Source organism: Geotrypetes seraphini, chromosome 14 (genome assembly GCF_902459505.1).
Source record: "Geotrypetes seraphini chromosome 14, aGeoSer1.1, whole genome shotgun sequence".
Classification (NCBI taxonomy): Eukaryota; Metazoa; Chordata; class Amphibia; order Gymnophiona; family Dermophiidae; genus Geotrypetes; species Geotrypetes seraphini.
In genome coordinates, this window is record NC_047097.1 from 27,831,610 (window position 1) to 27,856,805 (window position 25,196).

The 25,196-nt window shown below is 42.9% G+C and overlaps 1 protein-coding gene and 1 long non-coding RNA gene across 2 annotated transcripts in view; one reads left to right on the plus strand and one right to left on the minus strand.

The window, feature by feature from the left end:
- Nucleotides 1-787: 787 nt before the first annotated feature.
- LOC117348220 lies at nucleotides 788-6,761 on the minus strand. The gene is made up of 3 exons (XR_004536933.1): nucleotides 6,626-6,761; nucleotides 4,116-4,224; nucleotides 788-1,518 (listed from the first exon to the last, which is right to left on the minus strand). It is a non-coding gene; the product is annotated as an uncharacterized LOC117348220 (long non-coding RNA).
- Nucleotides 6,762-7,047: 286 nt separating this feature from the next.
- The window catches only part of PDIA3 (protein disulfide isomerase family A member 3), a 35,160-nt gene continuing 17,011 nt past the window's right edge, over nucleotides 7,048-25,196 (plus strand). Inside the window, exons 1-3 of the mRNA XM_033920006.1 lie at nucleotides 7,048-7,329; nucleotides 11,914-11,992; nucleotides 12,913-13,030. Of these exons, the coding sequence (XP_033775897.1) occupies nucleotides 7,181-7,329; nucleotides 11,914-11,992; nucleotides 12,913-13,030 (346 nt within the window). The 5' untranslated portion in view covers nucleotides 7,048-7,180. The remainder of the gene's footprint in view (nucleotides 7,330-11,913; nucleotides 11,993-12,912; nucleotides 13,031-25,196) is intronic.

Consider the following 25,196-nt stretch of genomic DNA (forward strand, 5'->3'; position numbering starts at 1 on the left):
AATTGATTCCACAATCATTAGTAGCGGTATAGAAGCTTTCAATAAACAATATACAAAAAACACAAAACAAAACTGCAGAAAAATGTACAAGGTGCAGGAATTTATTCAATAAAAGACATAAAAACATATATTACATAGATAAAATAAATGTATCCAAAAACTGATCCTTGTTGTTGTGTGTACCGGATCCGACACAGCCCATGTTTCGAAAAACACTTCTTCCTCAGGGGTCTCAGATGTTTTGGTATGTAGAGTATAAAAAAACCTCAAATTGAATAAAACAAATCGCAGACGGAACAGGCGTAAACTACTCCTATCTGAGATTGTCGGGGGATCAACAGCGCTGGTGAGGGATTTAGAGGGGGGGGGGGTCAGGTGTGGCGGTGGGAGGGATTGGGCATCCCTCCTGCCAACCAAGTTCACGGGAGGGGGATTCCCTGCCGCAGCCGCTCAGCTGAACGTGGCAGGAGGATTTTCTTGCCGTGATCAGCTGATGGGAAAGGATCAGGCGTAATTCACTAACTGGCACCTGTGACATGGGCACCAGTTAGAGAATTGGGTCAGTTAGGTGGGGTTGAGCATCTGTCCCTTAGGACAGATGCAATTCTGTATAGGATGCTGGTGTGCAATTTTCAGCTGTTTCTTAGGTAGCTGCAGACACAGGCATCCTATACAGAATTTCCTCCTGCTTTTGTATACTTCCTTTCCTGACTGCTCTTGAAGAGTTAAGGTCACAGAATTCTAAAATGACTACTAAGGGAATGAAAATTAATTTTGTGAACATTTAGTAGGCCTTTTTTGCCATCTGATTTAATGGCAACAGCTTCAGTGAAACATGACGGAATCAATTGTGAAATGCACCGTTCTGGTTTTCTATATGAATTGCAAAGGTAAAAACTGCATTTTACCATTTTGTATAAAGAGTTTTGTATATCTTTAAGTTCCAGTTGCTAAATGGATCTTGTAACTTCTGCTTTACAGGCAGCTAACATTTCAAACAGTTTACCACAAATATTTTTGCTAAAGTCTCTGTATTTTTCTAAGCTGAATTCACTATGTAACACGATTTTGTTCTTGGGCTGTACATATAATTTGCTAATTTCTCATGCCTAAAAAGTATAGAAAATGTCTGTTATTTCCATAAGACTTTGCTTTTGTGACCAGGATAGTCAAATTTTGCAATTTACCCATTTAAAATGTAAAAATGCCAAATTTTCATATTTTCACTTATAAAGTCATAATAAAAAGTAACATATGAATCAGTTACACTTCTTCCTCCGTATTCAGTTTCTGCATCGCGGTTTTGCTTATTCGTGATTTTTCAGATGCTGGCTCTGCCCCCCAAAATTACATCATGAGTAAAGTTCCTTTTCTTTACTGTACCGAAAAAAAGTTTAGCGCTTACCAACATTCACTCTGAAAATCGCTGTTTCCATTCTTTCTCCCACAAAATCGCTGCTTAAAATCTTTCACCCTCAAAATCGCTGCTTCCCAGGTGCTAGGTGTCTTGATTAAGTACTAGGGATAAAGTGGCAGAAATCACATTTAGATTGAAGTAGATATTTTACACCTGCTTAAGAACAGGTGGGACTGCTTATGCATAAAGTACCCATGAAGTTTAGAAAAACGTTGGGTAAATCACCACCTCTTCAACTCTGCTCCTGAACATGCCTACGCACAAGCCTCATAATTAAATACATATCTCCTTGTCACCATGTATATTCTGTGAGCCAAAAAAACAACACACCCTAATGTTTTTTGTTGTATCTTCCACAGAACTTGGCCAATTCTTATGAAATTTAGTGTGTCTTATCCTGAGGGAAGTTGATGTAAACTGATGTAAATATTTCCCACTGTACCACAGCACCACCTTGTGAAAATGAAGTGTGAACTGAATAAAAGCACTTCAAAAAGTTTTATGTGTTTTATCTTGCACAAAAATCTAAAGTCATACAGTAATATTTAGTTAACTAGTGCTTAAGCCTGTTACATTAACGGGTGCTAGAATATATGCCTGTCTGTCTTTCTTTATTTATGTCTCTCTCCCTGCTCCTGTCTCTTTCTTCCTTTCTTTCTGTCTCTCTCCCGCCTGCTATTTTTCACTCTTTCTCCCTGGCATCCTCTGTCTGTCTGTCTGTCTGTCTTTCTTTCTTTCTGTCTGTCTGTCTCTCTGGTCCCCTGTCTGTCTTTATTTCTGTCTGTTTCTCTCCCTGGCCTCCTTTATCTATCTGTATTTCTTTCTGTCTCTCTCCACCCCCTCCCCCACTTTCCTTTGCAGAAGCAGCAGCAGTATTTCCCTTCCCCTCCAGGTCCCTGTGAAGTAGTAGCAGCATTTTCCCCCACCCCCCATTCCCTTCTCTCCCCCCCCCCACTTTCCTTTGCAGAAGCAGCAGCGGTATTTCCCTTCCCCTCCAGGTCCCCTTGCTGCCACAAATGTAGGACTCTACTTTTTGGCGATCGTGGTGGCTGATCCTCCTTTAAAGAGCAGCCTGCGATGGTGGCCGGCTTTAGCGAACCTCGCAGGCCGCTCTCCAACTCGGTAACACGTTCCCTCTGACGCGATCCCGTGCATCAGAGAGAACGTGCTACCAAGGTTGAAGAGTGGCCTGCGAGGTTCGCTGAAGCCGGCCACCATCGCAAGCTGCACTGAAGAGGAGGATCAGCGGCGGCGAGTGAGGGCGGGAGGTGTATTCCCTGCTGAGGATGCGGGCAGGGAGAGAGCTTGCCTGGCTTCCATGGTGAGTGAGGGTGGGAGGAGGGGAGTGGCCAGAATGTTCCCTGCCGCCGGGTTGGCGGCCACAGATCACACACCACAGCGACAGGGAACACGAAATCCTAAGTGCACATGTGCACTTAGGCTTTTATTATATAGGATTAGATGTTCGAAGTGTGCTCCCTTTGCATGAAGGCATGGCCTCAGCATTGGTTGGTGTGTTTGAGGCTTGTCCCCCTGGCTCAGTACAAAATCGTGAACAACGTCAGTGCGCTCATGCACATTCAGCGAGGTCGTTTGCTTATGATCCAGTGTGTCTGTTGCTTGGATCTTGCATAGCAGCGCATCAAGGTCGTCTTTGTTCTAACCCTTCTGTGGGAATTTTTTCACCCATCTTTACTTACCAAGGGCTAGATGCTCAAAACACAGACATTAAGACCATGTGAGTCACTGTTGACCGACTTTTTGGCCAACTCTGGAACAGCAATTGACGTTCCGACAAGTTTCCATGCAAATCATTTGCACGGAGGTTCATCCTAATCCCGTCCGACAAGTTGCTCTGAAACCGACTTCAACACATTTGCTGATCCGGTTTGGGGAAGTCCTAACAGTTGAGTAGCAGGGAAAGCCCTAAAGCAGCCTCCTGCCACTAAGCGGTTGGGGCTTTCTTCTTTTTTTAATAATTTTTATTAGAATTTTAAACTGCATATACAAACAGAATAAGTAAAGCAGCTTACACAAAAAGGATTGCAAACTAACAGCACAAATCTGTTCCATTCCCCCCCCCCCAGTCTTACAGCCAGTATAAGGAAAGTATCATGGACCCAGCAAAACCAACTGCTCTTTTGTGACTGCCACTCCAGGGGCAATGAGGTATTTTGCATGGTCAACAGAGACCGTTTTAAAAGAATGGCCTGGTGCATTAAAAACAAAAACTCCTTTGCCCCACCTTCTCCTCTTACAAAGCTGCCTCTTAAACAGTCTGGTGAGACTGTTGGAAGGCCAACCTAGCCTCCGCAGCCATCCCACAGCTATGCCTATGGACCCAACAGCATGACCCAAGAAAGGGGGGGGGAAGAGATAAATTACTTACAGCTCCGCTATAGCACTGTTTGCTGGCACTGCTCTATGGATGTTGTCTCTAAAGTTGTTCTACATCTCACTGGGATCAAGATGAAAGGTGAAGCCAATTTCTTTGTTTTTTTAAGGAGGAGGGTGTCAAGGAGGACAGAGACAAGTAAGCGAGGCTGGGGGGGTGGGGTACAGGCAGGGAACTGGTGCCACCAGTTGTGCTCTCAGACGGATACCCCACTCAATAATAATAGAAAAACTAGATCAGGAGCAAGCCCAGGGCCATAAAATCTAAATATAGCCAGGAGCTAGGAAATGGCCATCCACTTACCTGCTGGAGATACTGGGATGCCAGGAGCTTGCCACCTAGAAAACAATTCAGTGTTCGCTCTCTCTGCCTACCGGTTGATGGACATGAATCCAGACAAATGGGTTATTTGCTGTAGATGACAGAAAAAAGAAAAGTTACCCCTTAAAGTGGGATTTAGCTCTTGGGATTATGGAATTTTTATTCCAGGTGAGATTGGGCAGTGGACTTGATACCCCCACCAATGCTCCCTCTGTGGGTTTGATAACTCCACCAATGCTCCCTCTGAGGCAAGGGTGGGCAACGAGGGCCACAATCCAGTTGTGTTTTCAGCATTTTCCCAATGAATATGCATACAATGGAGGCAGTGCATGCAAATAGATCTCGTGCATATTCATTGGGAAAATCCTGAAAACCTGACGATTGTAGCCCTTGAGGTTGCTCACCCCTGCAGGAGTGGCCAGCTGTATACAAAGTTTTTCTGTGTGAGCAACAAGTTCTAAACTCAACAATTTTTGATCACAGTATTAGCAATGCATTTCTGTATAAAGTCGCAAAAAAGTCACATGATAATTTAGTTTAATTAATTTTTTTATAATTAAAATTTTGTTTGAAGGTCAGGTCAGTATTTTTGTGAGCGACCATGTAAAATGTATAAGAAATGTATGAGCAATTGCTAATGCACTGCGCTTCGAGGAAACATAGACTTTCACTAGCCTACTAGAACCCCTTTAAAGTTACCCTTTTTTTGTGTAACCTCTGGGGTAAAATTTCATGCCATTGAGAGAGGCTACACATGTGCCTCTCCTTCCCTATTTTATCACGTGCAGCTAGATGTACAAAGTCTGTGAAATCTATACATTACTTTTTGCCATTGAGTGGAGGGCACTTTTCAGCTCACAGAATTTACCCAGATTTTACTACCTAGTTCAGGGGTGTCAAAGTCCCTCCTCGAGGGCTGCAATCCAGTCGGGTTTTCAGGATTTCCCCAATGAATATGCATGAGATCTATTTGCATGCACTGCTTTCATTGTATGCTAATAGATCTCATGCATATTCATTGGGGAAATCCTGAAAACCCAACTGGATTGTGGCCCTCGAGGAGGAACTTTGACACCACTGACCTAGTTCTATAAGCAAATTCATTTGAATATTGCCTCCTTTCACAAAGAAAGCTACATCCCCCCCCCAACCATCTTTTACTAAGCTATGATAGATTTCTAGATCAGAAACGCAGTTAGATAAGTTTAAGGGCTCTCTTAAAAGTTTCTTGTTTAATGATGCATTTGAGACCTAAAGTTAGCGCCAAATATACGGCTCTGTTCCAGATTTAATCAACTCGGCCGTTTCTGGCTAATATCTCACTCCTCCTGGGGTTTTTTTTTTTTAATTTTTTTTACCTTATATGGTTCCTTTTTTTTATTCTTTATTTATACATTTAAATAACAAACAAAGGTATATCCATTTCATATCAGCATAAAATGCTCATAAAATAAAGTACAAAGAAAATTGTAACAATGATTTAGTAGTCCACATCATTTAGGCCGCTAGGAAACAAATTAACTAAACCAAATAAATAACATATGGCAGACAAATAAACATATGGCATATTTTACTTGTCAACTAAACATCCTCCCAGCCTTGTAAGAGTAAATTAAGAAATTGGCTGTATTGGTTTATCCTTAAGAAAATCTAACAACTGGACTGGGTCTAGAAACACATATCTATCACTTGCGTATGATACAAGGCATTCATAAGGAATTTTTTTTTAAAAAAGGTTGCACCCAAATGCTAAAACCCTAGGTTTAAGCAGTAGGAATTGCTTCCTCTTTAACTGAGTCTGTTTAGATACATCAGGAAAAATAGAAACTGGTTGGCCGCAAAACAGAACTTGTTTCCTCATAAAATACAACTTAAAAATGGCTTGTTTCTCTAGTTCTGATTTGAACACTACCAACAAAGTAGCATGTTTTGTTATTGTATCTTTAGATAATAATAATAATTTTATTTCTTATATACTGCTATACCATAAGTTCAAAGCGGTTTACAACAAGATACATACAATGAGAGTAAGAGATATGTACAACAACAAGTAGGAGATGTTTACAAGAAGTAAGAGATATTTACAGCAAGATACATACAGTGAGTGTATGAGATGTAAGGGGAACAGAAAAGTACTTTCTGGGATACAAATTGCAAATGGAAGAGAACCAAGATGGTTTGAATCTGTCTAAAATCAAGAGAATTGGGGATTGGGATGGGGATAGGACAAGAATTGGGATTAGGATTTGTTAGACTCAAGAAACAAAGAAATCCAAACTATCTGGTGAAGTGAGTTTTTTCTATTCCCCCCTCATCTACCACCTCTTGGTTCCTTTTTTGTATTATTCTATTTGTAGCTCTGCCCTTCTTCACCTGTCAGTGCTAGTTCTGTATGACTTCTGTGTTTTAACCCTGATTTGAATTGTATAAGGGTTTGGATGGCCCAGAGCGCTCAATACTTCGAAGCTCAAAGACTTCTACTGCACACATACCAGCTGAAAAAGCTCTTTGGGATACCCCAATGCCGTGAGTTTTCCTTTATTTCCCTTCCAAAATGCTGTATTTACTTGTTTGTTAATCATGTTTTCTCTTCAGCTTTTACACCTCGCGAGCAAGAAATAAAAAAAAATCACAGCCTCTGCTCTTATTTAGCTTGATATTTCTGTGGCTCCCGATTGGTTGAGCAACTTTGACTTCCACCCAATCCGCTTAAGGAACGATTGCTCTGGCGCCCAGGCATTGGCTATTACGTTTCCCCTCCTCCCTTACCAGTCCGTCACCACCCGGCTGTTCCCATTGGCTGCTTCTCCTGCCCGATCTTGTAACCGGCCTAACGTCATGCAGAGGAGAGCCAATGAGCGCCTGCCACACTGCGGATCCGGATCTTTCGCGACTACTTCCGGCGTGGCTGAGGGCGACCCCCCCCCCCGCATCCTTCCGCAGTGCGTCGCGTGCAGTCTTTGCGAACGTCGGCTTTCGCTTAAAAGAGCTGCCAGCCGCTTGCGCGCACTTCCCGACCGTCGGATCCGGAGCTCTCACGCGCCGTCATGGCCTTCCAGCCCCTGCTGCTCTGTGCCTTGCTCCTGGCTGCCGGCTCGGCCTTCGCCGACTCAGATGTGATAGAGTTAACGGAGGACGACTTCGAGGCGGTTACTAAGCAGCACAGCATCTTGCTGTTGGAGTTTTACGCGCCCTGGTAAGAAGGGGGGGGGGGGGGGTCAGGTGCCGGTTTCTGCTGTCGGACGGGAGGCCCTTCGCTCCCATTAACCCGGGATTTGGTGTTTCTTTATTTTTGTTTTCCTTGGTTCACGCTGACTGTCTTGCTGGCAAGAGGGGTGAGGGGTGAGACTCCGGGGGGGGGGGGGGGGAGCGAGGGGGGGTCTTTGGCATTCTCAGGCTGGCTTCGGGTTTAGCTCCACAATAAAACGCTAATGTAAGCTGCTTAAAGAGGGCCATACTTTCACTTATAACTCATTCAGGGGTTTTGGTTTCGCTTGGCTGCCTGCCCCTTTTTTTGTCTCAGGTTTAAGAGGGCGGATTTGTGCGTTGTAATTTCGATTCTATATATATATATGTATGTATTTCTGCTTTCTTGAGGATTGGAGCAGTTGGAGGGTCTAGATCAGGGGTGTCAAAGTCCCTCCTCGAGGGCTGCAATCCAGTCGGGTTTTCAGGATTTCCCCAATGAATATGCATGAGATCTATGTGCATGGACTGCTTTCAATGCATATTCATTGGGGAAATCCTGAAAACCCGATTGGATTGCGGCCCTCGAGGACTGGAGTTGCCCACCCTTGATCTAGAGCAGGGATCTCCAAAGTCCCTCCTTGAGGGCAGCAATCCTGTTGGGTTTTCAGGTTTCCCCAGTGAATATGCATGAGATCTATGTGCATGTACTGCTTTCAATGCATATTCATTGGGGAAAACCTGACTGGATTGCAGCCGTCAAGGAGGGACGGTGAGATCCCTGGTCTAGAGCAGTGATTCCCAACCCTGTCCTGGAGGAACACCAGGCCAATCGGGTTTTCAGGCTAGCCCTAATGAATATGCATGAGAGAGATTTGCATATGATGGAAGTGATAGGCATGCAAATTTGCTTCATGCATATTCATTAGGGCTAGCCTGAAAACCCAATTGGCCTGGTGTCCTCCAGGACAGGGTTGGGAACCACTGGTCTAGAGGATTATGCCTTCTTCTGAGGAGGAGGGGGTCCTTAGTAACGCTTGCCCAGCACAAGTTCTAGTTTGGCAGCAAGGGTGGGGATAGAGATCATGGAGTGACTATATCTGGACTACTTTTTAAAGGTAACTTGATCACCTTTTCCTAAGTCATTTATTACTAGTCCATGTATAAATGATTGGTAGAAATAATACAAAAAGATTTCTCACTATAATAAGCCAAAAACATTTGAAATCTTATCTAAAAACAAAAGTATGTAACCACTAATAAAAACACATTTTTATTAGTTGTTTCGTACTTTTGTTGCTTTTAGTTATTTAAATTCTGCCAGAAATTGCACACTTTTCACAAGAAATCATATTAATCTTCATGATGAGATGTTCAGTCTCAACTTATTTGGCTTTTTGACCTTTTATAGACATCCTTATAAAAATTGGAAAATATGTAGGATTATATGAATTGAGCCATTTTGCTAGAATAACATCTTAAAAGTTAGTGATATTTCAATTTGAAAATTCGGCTGTACATTAAGAGTATGCCCTAGTCTATATTTTCCAAATTTTGTCATTTTTCCTTTTGCTTCAGGGTTTTTCTTTGACCTCTTATTAGGAACTTAAAGAGCATGTTTATTAAACATATTTGTTTCCTATTGCTATGTTTTGGCTATGAAAGTTAAAACAAAAACATTTGCTTAAGAAAAAAATAAGCTTTTTAATGATGTTTTAACAGTTTTGAGTTACAAGCTTACAATGCATGCAGGCTTATCTTTAAAAGTTCTAATACTACATTTAAGAGTAGTAGTAGTAGTGATAGAATGTACATGATCATGTTCCTAAAAATGCTTATAAACAAACCTTAATTCATGGTTATACGAGTGTGTGTGTGGGTTTGTAGTACTAATGCTACCTTTAATCTTAGCTTTACAGTGTGGATAGTTGGTGCATTACAGCTCCCATTGTATCTCGTGCCTCAGTGGTTGCTTTAAAGAAGGCTTGGGTGGATCCTTGCTGTGGTGTCTGCTTCCAGTTGGTTATTGAAGACTTGTGTCCTCCTCTTATTGGTTATTGAAGAGGGAGTGAAGTTTAACAATTTTTCTGTATTACTTGCATTGTGGGATTACCAATTTTTAGGTGGAGTTTTTTTGTGGGCAGGTGCATTCATCTTTAGTGTGATATTGTGACTTATTTTCTCAGTCGGTATGTAAAAGTGTGACTAAAATGAGACTTCCAATGGATCAGAATTTCTGTGGTAAATTAAAATTACATAAGCAGAAATTGTCCCTTGTATTCAGTTTACACTTAAACTGAACACACATACTTAACCCATGCTTTAGGTTTGGTTAAAGTGCTTCCTTTCTAAGGTTTTAGTAAGCTTCATTCCTGTGGGCATGATAAACTAAAACTGGCAGATGAGCTTCAACGTGGGGAAATGCAAGGTCATGCACGTGGGGAAAAAGAACCCGATGTTCACATACAAAATGGGGGGAACACCACTAGGGGTTAGTAACCTGGAGAGAGACCTGGGAGTGATGGTAGACGCAACACTGAAGGCATCGGCGCAATGCGCCACAGCCTCTAGGAAAGCAAACAGAATGCTGGGTATCATTAAGAAGGGTATTACGACCAGGACGAAGGAAGTCATCATGCCGCTGTATCGTGCAATGGTACGGCCGCATCTGGAGTACTGTGTCCAGTACTGGTCGCCGTACCTCAAGAAAGACATGGCGATACTTGAGGGAGTACAAAGAAGAGCAACCAAACTGATAAAGGGAATGGAAAATCTCCCATATACCGACAGATTGAAGCAGTTGGGACTTTTCTCCCTGGAAAAGCGAAGACTTAGAGGAGACATGATAGAAACCTTCAAGATCCTGAAGGGCATAGAAAAAGTAGACAGGGACAGATTTTTCAAATTAAGGGGCACCACAAGCACAAGGGGGCATTGGGAGAAATTGAAGGGGGACAGGTTCAGAACAGACGCTAGGAAGTTCTTTTTCACTCAGAGGGTGGTGGACACATGGAACGCGCTTCCAGAGGCTGTTGTAGACAAGAAAACATTAAATGGTTTCAAAGAAGGTTTGGATAGATTCCTAGAAGAAAAAGGGATTGGGGGGTATAGATAGGTATAGACCATTGCTCAGGCAATGGGCCTGATGGGCCGCCGCGGGAGCGGACCGCTGAGCAGGATGGACCTATGGTCTGCCTCAGCGGAGGCAACTTCTTATGTTCTTATGTTCCATTGTGTTTGAAAATAGTTGAGGTGGCTTTTTGCTAACAAATTCTGTTTCAGTATGAAACTGCAAGATGATTTTTCTGCTTTGACCTTTAATGTAGGTTTTATCTTATAGTTTAGTTGAGGCTATAGGAAGAATGATTGTAAGAAATCTAGCTGCTGTTGTAGATCAGAGATCCCATGTTCAAACAAAAAAAAAAAGAACTGAGTATACTGGCTACTGTTATGGTACACTGATTCTTGTATTCTGTTTGTGCCTAGTCAGTCCAAGAATGGATAACATAACATCTGGGATTATAATCCCCCCCTAAAAAGAATACATCACAAGCTTGTTGATCAATCAGTAAATGAACCAATATACTGAAACAAAAAAGCTTTCTGATTTTCCTTATGTTATTTAAAAATTTATATACCGCATATGACTATAGTATCACATACATAAAATCTTGTTTCCCTATGATTTCCACCTATAGTATAGACATGACTGGACAACATCATAAGCATACCTCTAATATAAAATGTCAGTTATATTGAGTCAATACAAATTTCACCAATTAAAAAAACAAAAAGGCGTCAGATCAAATGATCAATTCCAAAGTAGATGACATGGCTTTAAAATAAGTCTTATTTATACTGTACTGGTGCAGTGTTGTATAACAAAACCCTATTGTCATCAGCTGTTTTATTTATATAAAAAAAAAAATCTATCAACCATCAAGTGTTTTAAAAGGAGTTCCAGCTGTTGCTGATACTGTGGAATGATTTACCTTGTACATGCTAACTGATACTTTTCCTTTAGAAAAACTTTAAAATACTGTATTTTATTTTATTTTTTTAGCAAACATTGTCACGACACTAACTTATACTGGCTTTTACAAAGCCAGGGTAGGTGTCTAACATGGGTAACAAAGTAAATGCTCAGTCCGACACTCATAGAATTCTTGTGAATGTTGGAGCATTACCTTGCCTACTGCGGATTTGTAAAAGGCAACCTTAGTGTGCCAGTGAGGTTTTGGTTTTGTCTTGTTTTTAACGTTATTATTCCCGTTTTAGTTGTAAACTTATTTTTTTGTTGTACTTTTTTTTTTGTAAAATTACAGTAACCTGTGTTAACTTTCAAAAACTACAAGTTATATATATTTTAATCCATAGTACATTGGTTTGCTTCAGATTTAATGCTGATTTTGTTACTACAATTTATGCTACAGAAAGGGCTTTAGTCAACAAATAATCCAAGTTGAGAGAAGTATTAAACTCCAGTGTAAGGGATATTATAACTTACTGTACTTACGTTTTTGTATATTGTGTGTATGTGCTTGCACAGCCAAATCCCATGTAAGAGAGTGGTTTTTTTTTTTTTGTTTTCTAGGTGTGGACACTGCAAGCGGCTTGCACCAGAGTATGAATCTGCTGCCACAAGACTAAAAGGAACAGTATCACTTGCGAAGGTAAGATGATAATTCAAATTTCTTTATGAAATTGTGCAAATACTATTTCTTCACGGAGAAAGCAAAGATACTTGCCTGTAGCAGGTGTTCTCGGAGGACAGCAGGCATATATTCTTACAACCCGCCCACCTCCCCTAGTTTACTTCTTAGCTTTGTTACTGAGCTGCAGGTCCTTCGAGTTGACATTGGGCAGGAAGGCACTGGCACACATGCAGTATGGGTACTGCCTAAAGACTTGGTGACTGCATTTGGCAGTATCCATACTAGGTTCCGTGGATGTCACCACCCACATGTAAGAATATATGCCTGCTGTCCTCGGAGAGTACCTGCTACAAGTAAGCATCGTTTCTTTTTCCCCTGTCCAGATTGGCTTAGTCTAAGTTGCATCTGAGCAATGGAGTGTTAGTGTGGCTGGATAGAGCAGGATTTGAACCCTGGTTTTCATTGGCTTCAGCCAGCTGGTCTAGCCACTAGGCTATGCTTAACTTTCTGCCTTTTTGTTTCAAATATTTGCCAATTCCAAAATTTTACTTGGCAAAATATTTTGTGAATTCTTTGAACTGAAGATTGCTTGTTCTCCTAAATTTTCACATTTCCAAGACCATTAGTCACTGTTTTTGTGATACATTTTGAATAGGAGGATGATTCTCATTGGAGGACAAGACAGAAATGTGACAATGTAATTCTTATCTTAGTCACAGGAATTCTTTGCCTGCCATTAAAATCAAGTCTGTGCTTTAAACACTAAATTAAAGATCAGCGTGGTAAACTAGAAGAAATGCATCAGTGATTTTTATGCCTATAGGAAATGCAAATTATTTTACAATAACACAAGCTATGAAAACAATTTTTTTTTCTTCGAAATGGTAAAATTCTGCACGATAGCTCCATTTAAGACTTAAATGACTTTCACTTTCCAGGTTGACTGTACAGCAAATTCAAACATATGCAACAAATACGGAGTCAGTGGCTATCCCACTTTGAAAATTTTCCGAGATGGTGAGGAGTCGGGTGCTTATGATGGGCCAAGAACAGCAGGTAGGATAAGTGCTCTTAACGGGTTTCATTTGCAATTTAATTGATTGTACAATAAGATGCTGGCTGTTAACCAGCTGAGGCTTATTTCACCACAGTAGTACTTTGCACTTTAGACTGGGATGCCTTTTAACTACTTCATACTGTATAGTTTACCAGGCCTCTAAACATTTGAATTTTCATGCATTTTCGAGACTACGACAGGAACTCACGGCAGCCATTTTGTATGAGTGATCTGCATGGGGCAGGAGCGTAGGAAGATCGCTCCTGCCCTGAAAGACTGCTAGACCACCAGATAAGGTCTGGGAGGGAGGTGGGGGTGATTCCGGTTTTAGGAAATCGCGAATAATCAGGAGGGGGAAGTGTATACTTGGATACCAGGATCAGCAGTGAGTTAGTACACTTCTCTCTCAAAATTCCCAAGTTTGGGAATTGAAACTTCGGTTATTTGTGAATTTTTAAAGCCTGATCCACCACTGCCTCCTGGACATCGCAGAGCCATCAACAAAAATGGCTGCTGTGAGTTCCCGTGGTCTCATGAGAATATAGTGGGAACTCGCAGCAGCCATTTTTGTTGATGGCTCAGCACGGGGCTGGAATGTAGGAAGATCACTTCTGCCCTGCTTCATTGCTAGACCACCAGGTAAGGTATGGAGAGGTCCGGGAGCTTGGAGGTAGGTCAGTCAGCCCTAAAGTTGTTCACAATTTTTTCCATATTTGCAGACAGGCTCTGCCCCTAACCCCTGCAAATTTGGAGGGGGAAGTGTGAAACTAGAGAAAGTTTAACTGTGTTACTTGACCTGCATAATTCATATGTTCTTGTGGTTACTTTCCTATGTAATTTGGCATTCTCTGATCCGTAGAGAGTGTTTACTAGGGATGCGCATACATTGTGTGTATGTTTTAGTGCAAGGCTTGGCAAATCCCAGACACCAAGTCACCATGATGCTTAGAAGTTGCACCTTGAACTTAATAGAAAAATGGCATTTAATCATGACAAAAAGATGTTAATGGCTCCCATATTTTTATAAAACTTTTATACTTTCAGTTCTGTACCGCCAGTGATCTTTCCATTCTATAGTTAGTTGAAGGAGGGAAGGGGTTCAATGGGAGGGTTTATGATCTTATAATGAATAATGGGCTTAGAAAGAGGGTGGGGGGAGGGTTGCATTTATATTTATAAGATACACTGATAAGATGTTCAAGTGGTCTAATTAATAGTGTTTATTATGAATTTTGTACACTTGATGAAAGTTTAAAAATGAATATAGAATTAAAAAAAAAAGAAGTTGCACCTTGGCACGCAGGAGGATTTCATATACCTTAATGACTTCTTGTTTGGGGGGATTTTCCCCCTTTCTGCAGTATTCTCTCAACTTCTCTGGCCTTGCACAGTGATATGGCTATCCATGGGCTTAAGCCCCACTGTGCAGGAAGTTCAGAAAGTGCAAGACTTCTCAAAACTTCCTGCACTCTGTGGCTAAAGCCTATAGAGAGCCCGAGTGCTGTGCTGAGTCCAGAGAAGAGGTTTCTGAGACAAGATCTAGTGGCTGCTGCGAGAGCCAGAGAAACTAGTAAAGGGGGCTGCTATGAGAGAGACAGATTGGCGGGAGAGAGGGGCCATGAGAGAGAATGGGTGGAGGTGATATGAGAGACAAATTTGGGGAAGTTGAGGACCCAGCCAAGGGTGGTAGATGAAGTGAATAGGCAACTGTCTGTTTCACCTTTTTAGAATGCTGTGACACCTGACAGCATGCTTTGAGAAGGGAGACTGAAGGCAATCCCCAGGTTAAGAATGTCCGACTTATGTCGGACTTGTACTTACAAACCGGGATCTGTTTCTCCCTTCCTGTCCCAAAGTGTCTCTCTCCCTTACTTCCTTTCCCAGCACGACCCTTGTCGTCCTTCCCTCCCATGTGCTGTGCCCAAAATTCATGCCTCCCTCCCGCGGGTGTTTCTCAACTGGCTGGCTCCCTCCTCCCATCACTTCTCTTCACAAAGCTGAAAGCAGCTGACCCGGAAGCCTGAGCTCTGATGTTGGAGGAAAGGCTTCCAACTCAGCCGTGGCTTTGTGAAGATAAACACCCGAGGCACGAATTTGGGACACAGAACTGAGGGAAAAAAGAACAATGAGGGTCTCGTTGAGACACAGGAGGGAGGGAGTTGAGGGAAAGATGCCAAGGTGGGGGAGGGAATAGAAAGGGAGAATTGTTGGGCAAGGGTGTCTGAGCAAGGGAAAGATATGGTGCATATGGGGAAATGAAGAAAGAGGTGATTTGTTGGGCATAGGGAGAGAGAGAGAAATATTGGGCATGGTGGTGGGAGAGGTGTGAAGAGAGATGAAAGGGAGAAATGTTGGATGTGGTAGAGAGGGAACAGTGGGACAGATTCATGAAAGTAAGTATGAATCTCCCATCTTTCTATTTAAACTACAGTACAGTGAAACCTTGGTTTGCGAGCATAATTCATTCCAAAATACTCATGTATCAGCGAATTTCCCTATAAGACATAATGGAAATGCAGACAATTCGTTCCACAACCCAAAAACTTTAATACAAAATATTGTACTGTATAAAGTAAAAATATATTAACCTGCAATTTACTTTTGAAAAAAATCATGGCTGGTGTGAGAGAGAGGAGAGGACGAGGGTTATTGTGTAGGATGACTTTCACTATGATGTGATCCGCATATTGCAAGGCCTCACTTGTTTAGAACAGTCACTACGTTCCCGCAGCGTTTGGAGAGAGAACATAAGAACATAATGTAATGTAATTTATTTCTTATATACCGCTACATCCGTTACATAAGCAATGCCTCCGCTAGGTCAGACCTGCGGCGGCCCAACAGGTCTATACCCCTCTATCCCCTTTTCCAGCAGGAAATTGTCCAATCTTTACTTGAATCCCCAGTACCGTACTCTGCCCTATTACGCTCTCTGGAAGCGCAGTCCCATTGTCTCAGTTGTCATGCGCGTATACTGTACGTACTTTCATTGCAAGACCTCACTCGTTTATCAAGTTACAATTTAATAAAACATTTTGCTCGTCGTGCAAAACACTTCACACTTCAAGCTGCTCACAATCCAAGATTTTGCTGTACTTTGTTTTGAAGACGGTTTATTTGTTTAGTGCTCTTTAATGTTTGTTTTTATAGACTGTGTACTATAAAGGATCCAAGTTGCATACAAATTCAACTTGAGAATTGTTTAAAAAACAGAACTCATTAACCCAGGGACTGCCTGTATTGACTTCTACAGTAATTGGTAAATCAGTTCCTTAAGGTGCCTCTGCTAGGTTGTTTTTTTGCCCATAAACACAAAAATAGGGGTAGGGGATAAAACCTTTTTTCAATTTTTTAAAGAGCTGGAGACAGTGTTGGAAGGGTGGGGAAGAAGTGATAGGTCCTAGATTTAATGAAAACGTGTTGGCCTGTTAATGTTCCTTAAATTTGGTACACATTCAGTTGATTACATCCTGGTAACAGTATGCTTTAATGCATTAGTGGGATGCATTAATGGGATTAATGCATGTGGGATTTTGTGTGCTCTAAATTTATTTTATTAAAATGTAACATGAGAAGAAACTGAAAATTATGAATCCGAGAATGTCTTGCCTATACACTTTCCTGTTTACTTACTACCTTCCCCCCTCCCCCCCTCCAATATATTTGTTCCTGGAATGCTGTTGGCTTTCACCGACAACAGTATATACTCTCCTAAAAAAGAAGGAAAAAGGATTGACTCGAATATAAACCAAGGGGGTTTAATATTCAAATGCAGTACCTTGCCCTGCCAGGCTCTGCACCCTGTTCTCCCTCCCTCCCCTACCAGTCTCTGCACCAAGTCCCCCCCCTCCCTGCCAGATTCTGTACCCCTTCACCCCCTCATTTCTGATGCCTTGCAGACCTCTACTGGGCCTGCCGTTAGACTGATCGGGGGACAGGAGGGATCACTTCTGTATTCGCTGTGATAGATTAACAGACCCGCGAATACAGAAAAACAGCGAATAACTTTTTCATATGTTATTCACTGTTTTCTATTAAGAACCATCGTGAATATGGTGAAACCGCAAATAACATGGTGGGAGACCTGGCCTGTTCCTGAAAGAGAGGCAAATCACAGTGAAGAAAGTGCTGAGAATCAGTGATTTTCTCTGTAAACGCTGGAAATCAGCGATTTCTCTATGCAAGCTGATGTAATTTGGGGGGAGGAGCCAGCAAGCTAAAAACCGTGAATAATTGAAACCGCAAATACGGAGGGAGAAGTGTACTATCTTTGGTTTACATACTATAGCACCTCTCTGTGTCTAGTGGACTTTCAATCTAGTGAATTCTCAATCATAAGTTTTGTACCCGCAGCAATACAGGGTTAAGTGACATGTCCAGGTCCTCGAATTTAATCTGGTTCCCTAGGTGTGCAAGATAGATCAGGGCTTGACAAATGCAGGTGCGAGCTGAATGGTGTTGGAGAAATATGATATGTGCGGTTTCTTCTGTATCTGTAGTCAACGAGGAGGCGGGAAAGGGTATATGAAACAGCCAGTTACATCTACTCTACCTATCAAGTTGACAAAAACTGAAAGAGTATGAAATAAAGCCCAAGATGTAACACCATCATCATTCAGTCATTAAACTAAAAATCATTGTCCTACCTTTTGTAGTGTGGTGACTTCATTATTCCAATCATCTTGTTCCCAGTCTTTGGTACTGCTTTCCTTCATCTGTGCACTCTTAGCTGTTTCAAAGGCCTCCTTGCCATTTGCTATTTCTTTTCTCGTCTGTCCTGTGTCTGGTACTAATCTTTCACGTTTGCTTTCTTCAATTTGTCTCCTCTTTCCTTCATATGCAACCTCTTTCTTCTTCCCTTCCCTTTGTTCTGCATGTCATCCCTTTCCTGTAGGTGTATTATTTTTATGGCTTATTTTATTTAATATACCGTCCATCCTTATACAGGGTGGTTCACATAATCAAAAAAAGCATACAATAGAAAAAGGACTACATCTCAAAGAAAAAAAAAATTCTTTCTAACTCTTTAAGTCTCTTCTAATTGTTGTGGTTTTACAATCTGTCCCTATCGATTGTGAAGCTGCACTCTGGCTTTCAGAGGACCTAGATTCTATTCCCAGATCAGATCTTACTCCCTGGGCAAGTTAAGGATACTGTGGAGGCAGTATTCACAGCCCGTATTGTGCATAACACCTATTGGGTAGATTTAAGGCCTCTGATTACAGAATTATAGAATGAGCTCTGGTGCATGGGCCCTATCCAGAAACTATTGCTGCTATGACTAACAGGGTTAGGTGTACCATGTGTGCACGTACCCAAAATTTTTTTTTTCACACTAAGCAGAGGTGCATATGCATGCCTTAGATGTATTATAGCTACCATTTTACCATGTTTAGTCTACTTTTAAAGGGAATACAGAAATAAAACAAGGTACCTTTTTTATTAACTAACAATACATTTTGAATTTTGAAGGTCAGAACCTTGCTTAGGAATTCCTGACCTGAGGAAGAAAGTTCTGCCATTCAAAAGCTGTTACCTATTTTATTGGACTGTGCGGTTTTCTATTACTTTCTTGTTATTAAATTTGCTATACCTCCAAAGTTGCACAAGAAAATCAAAGCGGTTTACACTAAAAGATTTTATGTAGTTTCTCTTACTCCTTCAGATTTTGAGAAGGAGCTATTATACGTGTTTTCATCTTCTCTACTTCTACATAGGGTTACTATATTGCTCCAGAAAAAGGAGGACAGATTGAGACATCTCTCAATCTGTCCTTTTTCTGGAGCCATATGGTATGCTTGACAAGTGCCTGAAACTGAAACAGTATTTCCAGTGCAATAGGTGAGTCGTTCTAGACATGTGGTTTATCTCCTAATGGCTGCAGAAGGAATCAACTGGATTTATATCTGTGACTCTCCTGTACTTCAAAGGGAGCTCTACTGCCACCTGTAATTTTTCCTCTTTGCCCGCAAGCCTAAAGAAGTGTTTCTGTTCTGCTCCTTTTTCTTATTTTCTTTGGTGTTTTGTTTGACCCTTTCGGGGGGGGGGGGGTTTCTTTGTGCTCGGAGTGTTTTCTTCAGCTCTGCCTGCATTGAGAAGATGCAGACTCTGGTCTGCAGCTGATCCCTGGTGGTACCTATTGGCTAGCCTGCATTAGTTTTTCTGGAGCTCGGGGCCATCCCTGCTGTTTTCTCACCTACTGTTTTTACAAGGATTCAAGTGCAGGCTGTTAGGCACCCTTAGGAGTCTTAGCAGCATCTCGAAGGGTGCCAGCTGTTTTGCTTCCACCCTCCTATTCTTGGCGCATTTGTCAGTCCATATGGGTGGAGGTATAGTCAGTCACCAGCCTGAAGATAAACGACAAAGAGGCATGAGGCAGTGATGTCTTGATTCCAGCTACCATAAGAAAGCTGAGGGAGGCTGCAGCATATTTCCAGCACAGGGCACAGTGAGTAAGGCTGATTCAGCCTGTAGATGGGTCTGAATTTTGAAGTTTTGAGAATTTCCGCATATCCCCCCCATATTCCCCCTACCTGGAAAATCCTAAAATCACCATTTTTGAACTTTGCTGAGTGATTTTCTTAGCGGTGGCCATCTTGGATTTTAGCAGTCCTTTTTTTTTTTTTTTTTTTCTAAAGTTCCCTGCACTTCCAAAACTGCAGTTTCAGCCTCAACTTGTTCTGATGGAGTCCCTGGGCTCTTCTGATTAAAATCCTTGCCTGATTTCTGAACATTTGGCACCTCAAGAGCAACCTTGTGCCACATGGTGAGGCCGGGAGAGCGGAAGCACCATGCTTAACCTTTCCCCTGTCTAAGCAGGTGCTAGCCTGTTGGGCTTTTTTCGGGTCTTGGCACGGCTGAAAGTTCCATGAAAGGACATGGGACGCTCCATAGCCCAAGAAACACAAGGTGAAGTCATCCAAGTGTGGCTCTGCTTCCTAGGATTTGGAGGCCTTTACAGAATTTATGAAATTCTTGTGGAATGTTTTTTAGGATAGCAGTGCTTCCCCTTTGTAGTCCCGCTCCGCCTTGGACTTGCCTTTCAGCAGCTTTGCCTCTCTGGGCACATCCTCTTCAGTCAACCACGGTGGCTGGTTCTGATTTGGGTGACCCTTATGATGATGATCAGTTAGCTGACCCCTTGTTTTCTGGGAATGCAGGACAGTATGCTGGATTTCTAGATCTTTCTATGGCTTTTGAACCTGGGGGCGATACCATGGTTCTTCGTTGTCTACTGCTTTGCCTGATATCTCTTGCAGAGACTCCAAAAATGAGATCACTCAGCCTGCTCTATCTTCCTCTCTCCTGTTTGGAGTAAGAGCTCAGTCTTTTGCATTTCCTTGGCATCCTGATATAAGTATTTTGATCTCAGAGCAGTGGGATTCTCCAGAAGGCGCTCTTGAAAGTGGTGAGAGCTATGTCCTGTCTGTACCCTATGGCACAAGAGTGCCAGCAACTTTAGTCGGCCTAAAGTGGACTCTGGTTGCGCAGGTGACTTAAGTGCACCTCCCTTTCCATTGGGTGGTAGTGTGCTCAAGAACATGCAGGTCTGCCATGTGGATGTGGTTCTCGGGAGAATTTTTGAAGCAGCGGCTTTGGGAGTCAAAGCTGCCTCAGCCGTATCCTTTGTCACACGCGCTTGGCATATCCAGGCTGTGTATTCTGGAAAGTGAGGCTGTGGAAAACAAAACTGCTGGAAAATATAGCAAAAACCCAGAAAGGGAAAACTGCAAAAACAGCCAAAACCAGGAAAGTTCCCCCTAACCCAAAAGAACCAAATGGGGGATAGAGACAAGCCAACTAGCCAAACCAACCTACTACTAATGCGAGTGGGATGCCCTCAGTCTCACAGCCTGCAAGTCTGACCATTTGTTTGTTCTAACTTCATTCTGCCAAGTGGGGTGTTTCCCGATTCCAAAGCCATGATTTCCAGATGGATCCATAGGACCATTTCGTCGGCCTATATTCTCTCTGCTAAACAGTCTCATATTTTTGTTAAGGCGCATTCCACCAGGGGTAGGTCTGCTTCGTGGGCCAAATCCAAAGTTGTCTCCCCTGAGATTTGTAGGGCAGAGACCTGGTCCACTCTGTACACATTTGCCAGATTTTACAGAGTGGATGTGGATGTGTCTTTGGGTCCTCTGTTTTGAAGACCGGCGCTGTCAGCCCACCCTAGGAGTTTAGGACTGCTTTTGTATGTCCTACATGTCTAGAATGACTCGCCTATTGCATTGGAAAAATATTATCCTTACCTTGATAAGTGCGCAGGTAGTCTTCTCATCAATCCTACCAGTTAGAGGCAAGGGAAGAGCCAGAGATGAATGCATCCTTAGAACGAACGAATGGCTACGAGGATGGTGTCGAGATATGAACTTCGGATTCCTGGATCATAGAGAGGCGCTGCAAGGACTACAGGGACCAGACGGACTCCATTTAACCAGCAGAGGTAAGAACATCTTCGGACACCGACTAGCCCGCCTACTTCGCAGGGCTTTAAACTAGGTAAGTTGGGGGAGGGGACCTACTCATATACTGGGGTGGAAAGGAACTATCCTGATGGGACGAGTCGACACTCAGATTCCGAGGTAAGGACCCAATATGCAAACAGTTCTCTTGGAGCCACACAGACTCGGTCAGGAATAGCCTTACAGGGACTCAGCAAACACAAAGTGTGGAGGGCCATGTATGTTAATGCACACAGTTTAGGCAATAAAATTCTAGAACTAGAAACTGAAATAAGGGATGCCAACCTGGACGTGGTGGCAATATCCGAGACTTGGTTCACTGACGCACATGGGTGGGATATGGCTATACCGGGGTACAATCTACTTCGTCAGGACAGAGAGGGCAGGTTAGGTGGAGGGGTAGCACTATACATTAAGGAAAACATCAAAACTACCAGGATCACTGATGTCAAGTATACCGGGGAGTCCCTCTGGGTTAACCTGGCACGAGGTAGTAAAAAATGCCTGTATCTTGGTGTGGTATACAGACCTCCAAGACAACCGGAAAACATGGACGCAGAATTAATTGAAGACATAGAGAATATAACTCTACGGGGTGACACTGTGCTGCTAGGGGACTTCAATATGCCTGACGCAGACTGGAACACATTTTCAGCAGCAACCAGCAGCAGCAGGAGGCTTCTGAACTCCATAAAAGGAGTACACCTCAGACAGATGGTAACGGAACCCACTAGGGCCCAGACGATCCTGGACCTGGTGCTCACAAACGGGGAAAGCATCTCAGAGGTCTCGGTGGGAGATACGCTAGCCTCCAGCGACCATAACATGGTATGGTTCAACATTGGGAAAGGATCCCCTAAATCAATCACAAAAACAAAGGTGCTCAACTTTCGGGGCGCCGACTTCGCACGTATGGGAGATCACGTTCATCAGACGCTACAGGACCAAGCAGAGACCGGCAATGTGGAAACTATGTGGTCGTACCTGAAATCATCCATACACGAAGCAACTAATCGCTACATAAAATCAGTAGATAAACGGCAAAGAAACAACAAACCCCAATGGTTCACTGAAGAGATCTCACTCCTCATTAAGGAGAAGAAAAAAGCGTTTCTTTCCTACAAACGCACCCAGAGAAGAGAAACTAAAGTAGAATATAAAACCAGATCGGCAGCGGTCAAAACAGCAGTTAGGGAGGCCAAAAGTCGAGTGGAGGAAACTCTGGCAAAAAACATTAAAAAAGGGGACAAAGCCTTCTTTAGGTATATCAGCGATAGGAAAAGGAACACAGACGGTATAGTACGCCTTAGACAACCGGACGGAAACTACGCGGTGGCGGATTCAGAAAAAGCAGAACTACTAAATGAATATTTCTGCTCAGTCTTCACCTGCGAAGCACCGGGACACGGACCACAGTTGAAGATAATACAAGACGTGGATGACCCGTTTCAGAACGTTGAGTTCACTCCTGGGGACGTCTACAATGAACTGGCAAGGCTAAAGGTAAACAAGGCCATGGGACCGGACAATTTACACCCAAGAGTGCTCAGAGAATTGAGAGATGTCCTGGCAGAACCGTTGGCGGTGCTCTTCAATCTCTCACTAAGTACGGGGAAAGTTCCGTTGGACTGGAAAACAGCCAATGTCGTTCCTCTACATAAAAAGGGTTGCAAGGCTGAGGCTGCAAACTATAGACCGGTAAGCCTCACCTCAATAGTGTGCAAACTCATGGAAACACTAATTAAGTATAAATTAGATACGATCCTGAACGAGGGAAATCTCCGGGATCCCAGCCAACATGGATTCACCAAGGGTAGGTCATGCCAGTCCAATCTAATAAGCTTCTTTGACTGGGTAACAAGAAGACTAGACTCAGGAGAGTCCTTGGACGTCGTGTACCTGGACTTCAGCAAAGCGTTTGACAGCGTCCCACACCGCAGGCTGCTGAACAAGATGAATTCTATGGGATTAGGAGAGACTCTAACTGCATGGGTTAAAGATTGGCTTAGTGGCAGACTTCAGAGGGTGGTGGTCAACGGTACCCTTTCTAAAATGTCAGAGGTGACCAGCGGAGTACCACAGGGTTCGGTCCTGGGCCCACTCCTCTTCAACATATTCATTAGGGATCTGACTCAAGGGCTCCAAGGCAAGGTAACCTTATTCGCTGATGACGCCAAACTATGCAATGTAGTAAACGGCTATAATCTTCAGGATGCTATGGAGCAAGACCTGCGTACTTTAGAAAGTTGGTCCTTGATCTGGCAGCTGGGCTTCAACGCCAAGAAATGTAAGGTCATGCATCTCGGCAACGGAAATCCTTGCAGAACTTACACCCTGAATGGAGAAACTTTAGCAAGGACTACGGCAGAACGAGACTTAGGAGTAATCATCAGTGCTGACATGAAAGCAGCCACTCAAGTGGAGAAGGCTTCATCTAAAGCACGGCAAATGATAGGCTGTATCAAGAGAAGCTTCGTCAACAGGAAACCTGAAGTCATGATGCCACTGTACAGAGCCATGGTGAGACCACATCTGGAATACTGTGTTCAATTCTGGAGGCCACATTACCGTAAGGATGTGCTCAGAGTCGAATCGGTTCAGCGGATGGCCACCAGGATGGTCTCGGGGCTAAAGGGTCTCCCGTACGAAGAAAGACTGAGCAAATTGCAGCTCTACACTCTCGAGGAGCGTAGGGAGAGGGGAGACATGATTGAGACATTTAAGTACATCACGGGACGGGTAGAGGTGGAAGATGATATCTTTCTTCTCAGGGGACCCTCGACCACAAGAGGACATCCGCTCAAGCTCAGGGGAGGGAAGTTTCGTGGAGACACCAGGAAATACTTCTTCACGGAGAGAGTGATTGAGCATTGGAACGAGCTTCCAGTGCAGGTGGTCGAGGCACGCAGCATCTCAGACTTCAAGAACAAATGGGATACCTATGTGGGATCCCTACGAGGTCATGCCAAGGGACAGGGTCACTAGGACTGAATGAGCGGGTCAGCAGAGTGACAGTATAATTACAATTATTCTTTAGGGGGTCAGTAGATTTAAGAGGGTGGGTAAATAGTGTGGGCAGACTTGATGGGCTATGGCCCTTATCTGCCGTCATCTTTCTATGTTTTTCTATGTTTTTTTTTTTTCTATGTTTTCTATGGTTTTTTTTTTTAATCTTTTCTTGTAGATAGGTGAGTCATTCTACAGTAGACTCCCGCCCTATCCTTCCTGTGCCTGCTTACTGTCTCATTCTGCTTATGCATCTCTGTTTTGTTTCTTGGGTGCCAGTCAACCCTTTCTGGCCCTTGAAGAATTCTGTATGTGTGTGTGTGTTTATGTATGTGTGTGTGTGTATGTATGTATGTATATATATATATATATATAATATTTAAATTGCATACAGGGATCCTTTCTGAGCTCCTTTGATGCTTCTGTTGGCTGTTTGCAACTTGTAGTTCTAATGTTTCTTTGTAGAGCAGAACAGTTAATTCTTGGGAATGCTACCATTGGTGTCACATAGTGTCAGTGGAACCTTTTGTGCTTGGGCACTAACTACTAGTGGCAGTAGAGCTCCCTGTAAAGTAGAGAAGATTCGCAGAAAAAATACATAGTGGATTCCTTGTGCCGATGGCTCACAGCCATTGGGAGATAACCCACATATCTAGAATGACTCATCTATCTACTGGAAAAGATATTGCGATAA